Source organism: Budorcas taxicolor, chromosome 4, assembly GCF_023091745.1.
Source record: "Budorcas taxicolor isolate Tak-1 chromosome 4, Takin1.1, whole genome shotgun sequence".
In the NCBI taxonomy this organism is placed as follows: domain Eukaryota; kingdom Metazoa; phylum Chordata; class Mammalia; order Artiodactyla; family Bovidae; genus Budorcas; species Budorcas taxicolor.
Genome location: NC_068913.1, coordinates 7,602,277 through 7,611,989, shown reverse-complemented (window position 1 = coordinate 7,611,989; position 9,713 = coordinate 7,602,277). Strand labels below are relative to the sequence as shown.

The window sequence follows — 9,713 nt, the reverse complement described above, 5'->3', positions numbered from 1 at the left end:
CTGAGCCTGGTGTGGCAGCCGCTGTGGGCTTTCCTTCTCCCCGCGTCAGAGTCTGGAGGAGTTGGAGGCAGGGGCCTGAAAGAGTGGGGGACAAAGCCAGCGGCGGAGCAGCCCGTCTGCCAGGCTGGAGGTGTATTTATTATTGATGGGGGGAGCGCCGCGGCGGCGCAGCTATGCAGTCCTGCCTGGGTAAATGAGACATTCTTCAGCAAATTGCTTCGTTTTTTGATTGCTGATTGTACGCGTGTCACCAAGCTGACTCAAGGTTCATCGATGCATGCTCAGTAAATTAGAAAGAACATAACTATGGATCAGCCAAGAGAATGAATTCTGTGCCTACAATGACCCAGGGCCATTTAATTTTCTGCTTAATTTTGTTGCAGTCAGTTTGCATTTTGGGTTATTATGCAGTGGGAAATTAACAATAAATAACAAATTTGGTCCTCCTGTGCTTGTAATGATATTTTTATAAATCTTTGTAATGCCGTTTTTAAAAGGATCAAGGTCTGTGCCAGTCTGATACTCCAGCGACTGTGTGAAGAGGAAAATGCATTATTCTTGGTAGATACCCTTGTTGTTAAATAGCTCAGGCCTTCTTTATCTCTCTTTCTCTCTCATATCTTGGGAGTAATTTGCTTTCAACTAAAATCCCTTCCTCTGTTTTCTCAGATAATCCAAGGACCATGGACGCTGATGAGGGTCAAGACATGTCCCAAGTTTCAGGTGAGAACTGGTGATATACCTACATGGGGAGTCCAGGCTTCGCTGGGTAGCAAAGCCAAAGAGCTCATGGGATGGTGGGCAAGGAGGAAGGCTGTCCTCCCAAAGGAGAGGCCAAGATGGACTTGGAGTCAGTGTCTCACTTCAGTGCTGAGAGATTATCCAGGTGTGACAGCCTGCATAGAAAAGTCTCCAAGAGAAAACGAGTTTTCCTGCTCCACCTAAAATGACTTGGAAAGGATACAGTCTATGTTAATATTCTTGGGGAGGAAAAGAGACAGATTGACCTGCCCTAGACCCCAAACACAGGCCAATAAACGTGTTTAAAAAGAGAAAGAAAGAGGGAGGGAGGGAGGAGGGGGAAGGGCAAAAAGGAAAAAGCAGATTGGAAAACAAAGTTTCGGGAATAATCCCGAATGCTTGTTAAGTGTGGAGACACCACTTCCCATCATCATATGTTTATTTCAAGCCATACTGGACACAGCTCTTACCATCCCAGGAGACCCAGAGCTGGGGACGGTCCTGGGAGATGAGGCCCACAGCCAGGTCACACTGTCCCACCGGGTGGGGCCGGGGAGGGCGGACCTCCAGCCAGTCTAGCCAAGCCTGCCCAGTGCCATATCACAGTCCTAGGAAACCCGTGCTGGCTAGCCCTGAACTTGGACATGTCAGCAGCAGTCGGGCTCACAGTATTTTATATTTTCCAGTCTCAAGACAGTGGGCAATGCTGGGTAGCCTCTGTACTGGAATGGCCCATGTGGTTCTCTAGGAGTGGCCGAGTTATGCCTCAGTTCTGGCCCTGGGCCTCTGTCCATTCTGGTGATGGAGCCCAGGGCTGAGACTGTGGCTGCAGCCCTGCCTGCTTGCTCTTAGGAGACTTGCAGGACCAGGGACTCGAGTTCCCTCAACCTGAAGGTGGCCTGCTGCAGACCACGGCACTGTCCCAGCCACTCCTGTCTAGAGAGTCTGTATTGAACTCTCCAGGCTGTGCGGGAAATGCCTGGCTTTTTGGCTGTGGCCTGTAGGCATTTGGTGGACATGCACGTCAGTCAGGTCACTTGGCCACATCTGTAGCAAGTGAAGCTGTGTTGGAGGAGTCGGCTGTGGAGACACGCTCTCCCATGGGCATGGGCAGTCTCCAGGGACGCTCCCTGCAGCCTGGTGCTGACCTGGAGAACTTGGTTCCCGCCACACCCTTGTTCACACAGCACTGAGCAAGCAGGACCATAGGAACAGAGACATGTGGAAAGACATCAAAGATGTATGTGAAGGTGAGAAGAATGTGTCTCAGGATGGTTTGCAGTGTGAATCCATCCTTTAAAATGAAAACACATCACACGCGCACAGACACACACACTTTGCACATGCCTGTACATCCCTTTAGGAAAATTCTGGAGAGTATTATTTTAAATGTGTACTTCCTCTTAAAAGATTGAGGGTGGAAGGAAGGGATGGGTTAGGGCAGAGGGTGGGGACTTTGGTTTTTCGTCTTCTCCCTTTCAGTATTATTTGAATTCATTTCCCTTAAGCACATACTTTTGTTCTGAAATCTGAGTACAATGACAACAACAATAAAACTATTAAAAAAATGAAAGTTTGGCCCTTTGAAGCCGGTCCTTAGGCTTGGCCAGGATTTGTAGCAGCTGGTAGATGAAGCCTGAGCTGAAGGAGAGGTGGGTCCTGCCAGAGGAAGCAGGGTCCCATCCCCAGATAGTAGACCATGGCTGGAGGCGGTAAGAGGGTCAGAAACGCTGGATGGTAAACGTCCCAGAAGGTGCAGAGAGACCCCTTCGTTGTCTCTGGTGCTCTGCGTCCCCTCGCTGCGCCCCTCTTAGGTGGCTTCCAGAGTGACATCTTACATGATACACTGAGGATCCACGAGGCTCTGCTGTCCCAGAGACAAAGCCGAAAGCCCGATGCTGGGCTGGCACCTCCAGAAAGTTTTGTAGGAGGAGCAGCCGGTCAGTACTCTGATCCCCTATGTTGGTAACAAACATAACAAAAGCCTCAGTTTCTTCTATTCTTTTTTTCCTTAACACTATGTGGAACACTCAGTGGCTCTTCGAAGACAAAGGTGTCAGGGAGTGGAGACGAGGGTGAAAGTTGGCCTGAAAAAGATTCAAGATTTGTTCTAAAATTTAGTTTTGTGTACTCCTAGCAAAGGAAATGGTGCTTCCAGTCCTTTACAACGATTCTTCCTTTGGTTTATGTTAAACCTGGAGTGTTCCAAACAGAGATTATGGCATTTAAAGAGTTGTGCCATTTTCACTTAAGATTTGAAGAATCCTTCTTCTGTGTTTTGGTGGTTTTGCAAATAAACACCCAGTCATATCAGTTTTCCTTTTCCACTTCTAAAATGGAGGGAAGTGGCAGTTAGTTGTATTATAAGGATGTACATTTAGCAAAACAGAAGTTGATGTTCTTGATGTAAAATATGAGGAATGTGTTCTGAATCATCCCCTTTTCCCATGAAAATATTCCTTGTTATGTCCTGTTTCCAAAAAAAGAAAAACAGATTTAAGTCAAACCCTATGAAATAGCTATTATCATAGATGAAAAAAAAGTTCCAATATCAGCAATTTCATAGGAGTCCACCTAATCTGTGTGAAATACTCGCTTGAAAAACAGACAGCTACTTAATACCTAACTTTTATTTTTTTCAAACTACCTGGTTCTTTCTTCCCTGGGATTTATCCTGAATGTGGACTGAGCCCTGGTTTACAGTGTCCTATAGATGAAAACCACTCAATAAACATGTGCGCTCTTACATCTCCTCTGGTTGGGAATCCTGTTGAATGGGCCTGGAGGAAAGCCTGTCTAAAGCAGGCCGTCCTGTCCTTTAGGGCCCATCTCCTTCATTCTTTTGCTCAGTTGCTTGTTTGCTCTTTCTCTCTTCTTCGGCACTCATTCTAAATTATTGGTTATGTACTGTGAATTGTTGTTTGTTTTGGTCTCTAAGGGAAGAGGCAGCCTGTGGGAGAGCGGGAGTTGTGAGGCCTGTATCGGCATCTCATCTCTGCCTCCATCCCTGGGATCTGAGACAGTGCTCGCCTCCTTGACCACTGTGTGTCCTCTGCAAAATGGGGGACTGGAGCCAATTGAGCTTACGCGATGTGCAGGCTCCTGGGGCCCTATTGAATGTTTTCTTACTGATCGTCTGTAATGTTTGTGGAAACAGAGAAACAACACATATGCTCCATAGACACCCTTCCCCTGCCTGGGAAACGAGGCTCATCCACATGGGTGTGTCAGTGCAAATGTCAATCATGGGAAATCACACTGATTGAATGCTTTAAATTTACCAAACACCGCCGTAAGCATTTTTTCTCATTTCAACTTTATAAGACCCCAGTGAGGAACATACAGGCAGCATCTTCAATTCTCAGGGAGCTAAGACTCAGAGAGTTTCAATAACCAATCAGAAGTCCCATGAAAGCCAGACCTGGTGTTGGGTAGGAGCTTCCCCACTGTTCTGGAGAGTGGACAGTCTATATTCTGAGTTTTATTTAACCCCCCAGAAATTGTGTTTTCCTGCATAATTGTACACAGTACAAACTCATGCACTGGAGACATGAGGAACCACAGAACTTTGTTGGTTGAATTATAATTTACTTGAAGAATTATTTACTTCCTGTTGATAAGCTTCTTAAACAATTTTCTCATCTAAGTTGCCCAAAACACTTCTCATAGGTAAAGATTTATTTGAAACATAGAAAATAAGTAGATTGAACAGAAATTGATGAGAAGTTTCATTTTTCTAAGTAAATGCCATCACACCTCCTAAATCCTTCCATTTAGATCCTTGCTTGCTCGCTGTCTGCAGTTCTTTATGTTTGTGGGGCGCTATCCATGCCCTTGGCCATATGGGCACTCGGGGCTGTGCACACCTGTTTCCAGAGGATGGTGCAGTTTACAAAATAACACCATGAGCTTATTTAGCATATTAGATTCCACACATTTTCTTATTTTATTCTCACAACAACCTTTTAAGCTAAGCCAAAATCATGTTCTTTAACCTCATTTTACTCCTGAGGAAAGAGTGTAAAAAAGGTGACTTGCTGTGAAATCTGTCTTCTCGTTGGTCAAACTGGAGCTGTACCCTGGGTCAGCTGATTTCCAGTCACAGCGTGTTAGTATCTCCTGTGCACTGACTTGGTTTAATAACTTTGTTTTCTTATCGTTTATCATCTTCTCATAGTTTTGTATTTTAAATGGTGAACTAGGTAGGTCTAAATAGGTCTTGTTGCTGTTCAGTCACTAAGTCATGGCTGACTCTTTGTGACCCCATGGACTGCAGCATGCCAGGCTCCCCTGTCTTCACCATCTCCTGGAGTTTGCTCAAACTCATGTCTTTTGAGTTGGTGATGCCAGACTCTGCTGCTGCTACCGCTGCGTAGTCGCTTCAGTCGTGCCCGACTCTGTGCGACCCCATAGATGGCAGCCCACCAGGCTCCCCCGTCCCTGGGATTCTCCAGGCAAGAACACTGGAGTGGGTTGCCATTTCCTTCTCCAATGCATGAAAGTGAAAGTGAAGTCGCTCAGTCATGTCCAACTCTTCACCACCCCATGAACTGCAGCCTACCAGGCTCCTCCGCCCATGGGATTTTCCAGGCAAGAGTACTGGAGTGGGGTGCTATTGCCTTCTCCAGATGCCAGACTCTAAATAATCCTAAAATCAACACACAAAGATATGTTTGCTCCTCATGAGGATTTTGACAAAGTGATGGAAGTTTTTCGTGGACATTTCCAGCAGGGAGAGGATCCCAGGGTTGCTGAGTACAGAGGCTCAAACCAGTGATTGATGGCTCAGCAGCCACTGCTCAAACATGGGGGCTTTTAGGCAAATCAGGTGCACTTTTACGAACTGTCACAGTGGCCGCAAAGCAAGACTGCGTTCCAGCAGGCACGTGGGTGGCCATCTCACTCACTTTCTTACCGTCCTGACTTTTTACCTGATTCCCTGCGCATGCCAGAGCTATGCTTCATTCTCCCATATCTTCACAGGGAGCTCCTACTGATCGACCTGACCCCAGGGTATTTACAATCATGGTCCCTACTGTTTCCATTATTCCTTTTTCTGCATCGTGTATGAAGCAGTGAAAAGTGCTGAGATGCTGGCATGTAGCTCAGCACAGGGGACCAGACAGACAGAAGCTCATCTAGTATCTCAGCAAGTTCTAGCTGGTCTTGTTCCCAATAGACGGAGCGGGTAAATTTGAAGAAAAGTGACTTGGATACATTTTAACATGAGCTGAGCAGAGGTATGACAGCCCTTCACTGGGCAAGTCCCAATTCTTTCTGACCCTCCCGTGGGTCCTGCATACCTGACTGTCTAGATCGATCCCAGAGTTCTCCAAAGTTATCCTCAGGAAGCCCAGAATTTTTAAAAAAAAAAGAAAAAAAATACAGGAATGCAGTCTAGTTTCTCAACCTTTTGCTTCCACCTGTCACCAGGGCAGCTGGTTAATGAGAAAGGTGTACATGCACACCCCGCGCTGTGCATCTTTCAGGATCCCATCACTTTGTTAGGCTGGGGTCCCAAAGTCAGCTGTGGGAGCTCCCTGGGGGTCTTCACAGAAGCAAGTGGTCTGGGTCTCTGGCATTTCAGCCTCCTAACCCTGCAGTGTCCCTACCTCACCTAGGAGACAGGTTTTGTGTATTAAACTTCTGTGTAAGCACTAGAGATTTTCATCCGATGTGAAGTCAAACAGAGAAGATGGATATCATATGATATAACTTATATGTCTAATCTAAAAAAAAAAAAGATACAAATGAACTTATTTACAAAACAGAATCAGACCCACAGACATAGAAAACAGACCTATGGTTACCAAGTGTTGCGGTTGTTTAATCACTAAGTTGTGTTCGACTCTTTGCAACCCCATGGACTGTAGCCTGCCAGGCTCCTCTGTCCCTGAGATTTCCCAGGCAAGAATACTGGAGTGGGTTGCCATTTGCTACTCCAGAGGATCTTCCTGACCCAGAGATCGAACCCAAGTCTCCTGCATTGGCAGGTAGATTCTTTACCACTGAGCCACCTAGGAAACCCGGAGTTACCAAAAGCGGGGATAGATTAGGAGTTTGTGATTAACAGATACATGCTACTGTATATAAAATGGATAAACAGCAGGACCCTACTGTATAGCATGGAGAACTATACTCAATATCTTGTAATAACCTGTAATGGAAAGGAGTCTGTAAAAGAATGTTTGTGTGTGTGTGTAAGTGAATCACTGTGCTATCCACCTGAAACTAATACAATACTATAAATCAACTATATGTCAATATTAAATGTCAACATTATTGAATATTAATATTAATGTCAATACAATTATTTTAATTATATATTAAATAATTTAATTAATATTAAATGTGGATATAATTTAATATGTCAATATTAAAAAGCAGAGACATTACTTTACCAACAAAGGTCTGTCTAGTCAAAGCTATGGTTTTTCCAGTAGTCATGTATGGATGTGAGAGTTGGACTATAAAGAAAGCTGGGCGCCAAAGAATTGATGCTTTTGAACTATGATGTTGGAGAAGACTCTTGAAAGTCCCTTGGACTGCAAGGAGATCCAACCAGTCAATCCTAAAGGAAATCAACCATGAATATTCACTGGAAGGACTGATGCTGAAGCTCTAATACTTTGGCCACCTGATGTGAAGAACCACTCATTGGAAAAGGCCCTGATGCTGGGAAAGATTGAAGGCAGGAGGAGAAGGGGATGACAGAGGATGAGATGGTTGGATGGCATCACCAACTCAATGTACATGAGTTTGAGTGAACTCTGGGAGTTGGCGATGGACACGGAGGCCTGGTGTGCTGCAGTCCATGGGGTCGCAAAGAGTCGGACACGACTCAGCGACTGAACTAACAATACGTCAATAATTTTTAAAAGATTATTCTTAACCTAAAAAGAAAACAAAAGAGAGTCCCCTGACTGCCTCCCTAAAGTCCTCAAGGTTTGAAGATGATTACTTTAGGAAATCAGAAGGAGAAACAGGCATCAGGTGGTTCATAGGCCTCCTGCCGGCTCCTATTCAGAGCTCTCTCCAGTTATGAAGTAAGTGAAGAGCAACACTGAGCCTTTGGCTGTCTCTCCTTTTAAAGTCGTCTATTTAGGGCAATGAGATTATTACTGATGTCGTGCACATTTAGTGTAGCACGAGAACTTTGATCAGTTTCTCTCTGGCTTTTGGTTTTTCCTTGGGAAATTCTTACCACGCTGTCCCCTCTCTAATTCTCCATCTTGTATTGGCTATCCAAATATATCCAATAATGCTCTTTCTGAAAATATGCCAGTTGAGGTAATTACAGCTAAGCTGGGATATTCAACTGTGATGTCTGTTTGCTAGAGAATGCTATACTCTTCCCCGAAGCCATGGTGCCTGGCAGTTTCTGTTTTAAATTATTCCCCGAAGGGTCATCTCCTGTGTTGGGAATACTCCCACTGCACCTGCCTGTCCCCTGAAGGGTTGTGTTTATTCAAACACGCAGTACAGTTTCCCACTCTGCCTCGCCCTGTCTCCCAGACATGCTTTCTTCATCATCGGTACACTTTCCTGCAGGCCTGGGCTTCTGGGTGGGAATATCCTTTGTCTGCGAAGCCAGCTTGCCAGCCCAGCCAGCGGCACACAACCCCAGCCTGGCCCTTTCCCACTAACCTTCTTTGATGCTCCTCATCCCTACGTGTCTTCCACGGCAGTGCTCATGGGCTATTCTGAAGCTGCTGGGGGCCTCATCAGCTCTTTCCCTGCCTGGGTTTATTGTCTCCTGACTCAATTTTAGGTTACATCTATGTTAGAAGATACAGGGGTTTCAATTTCAAAGAAGAGGAGCATTTTCTCCCTGTCTTAGCTTCCCAGTGTTGAATTTCTGGGAGTGGGAGTGAGTTTCCCATTTCTGGAGCTTCTGGTGAAACTTACTAGATACAGGCATCCTGTAAAACCCTATCTTGCTGGTAAATCCTACTTTGTGAAGCAACTTCTGGAGTTGCCTGGGTTCTATTTTGTTTTCATATTTTGAAGATAAGAATTCCTAGAAGACTCAATGTGCACGTGGGGTGGGAATTGTGTGAATTCCTTGTCCATCCTTCTTACAAGTTTCCCGACCCCACTGAGTTAATCAAATTGGGCAGTTGGCTAAATATTCTCTGGCTCTGGAAAGTGAACAGACCCAGAATGTGTCACTGTGAGCAGGATGCCCAGTCTGGTGACCTTAATACAGAAGTGTGGTGAACAGGCTTGTCGGAGGGTAAGGTGGAACAAACGTACAGGCGAAATTTGGCCTGACACGTGAAGAGTCTTAAAACCATGCATGCCTTTTGAATTGGCCATAAAATTCCCCAGGGTTTATACTGTGGTGATTCTTAAGAACATGGGCAAAGGCTGGCTATTAGGAGGTTTACCACTGTGTTGTTTCATTAAAAAAAAAAAAAAAAAAGATTGAATACAATCTAGGTTCAAAAGCAGAAAAAGGATTTAAATAAATCCTACTGTGCCCGTGCAATGAAGTGTTATACAGACATCACAGATAAAAGTCATGGAAGCAAGGCTATGCTGCTAAGTTGCTTCAGTCATGTCCGACTCTGTGCGACCCCATAGACAGCAGCCCACCAGGCTCCCCCGTCCCTGGGATTCTCCAGGCAAGAACGCTGGAGTGGGCAGCCATTTCCTTCTCCAAGCAAGGCCATGAGAATGTCTAAAAACTAGTTTATTCTGATCAAGAAGATGTCACCACATATTATCCATAGTATATAAGTGTGTGTGCGTGTATACACACGCACGCACACCACAGTTTTAATAGTGGTGATCTCTAGGTGACTGAGAGCTTCCCTGGTGGCTCAGCAGTTAAAGCATCTGCCTCCAGTGCGAGAGACCCAGGTTCGATCCCTGGGTTGGGAAGATCCCCTGGAGAAGGAAATGGTAACCCACTCCATATGCATTTCTCATGTCTGCGTTGTCTCGTGTTTTGGTGTGGCAATGATATT

The 9,713-nt window shown here is 45.4% G+C and overlaps 1 protein-coding gene across 1 annotated transcript in view; it reads left to right on the top strand.

The window, feature by feature from the left end:
* The first annotated feature begins 674 nt into the window (after positions 1–674).
* The window catches only part of IKZF1 (IKAROS family zinc finger 1), an 80,854-nt gene continuing 71,815 nt past the window's right edge, over positions 675–9,713 (top strand). The window contains exon 1 of the mRNA XM_052638620.1: positions 675–723. Coding sequence (XP_052494580.1) covers positions 684–723 — 40 coding nt within the window. The 5' untranslated portion in view covers positions 675–683. The remainder of the gene's footprint in view (positions 724–9,713) is intronic.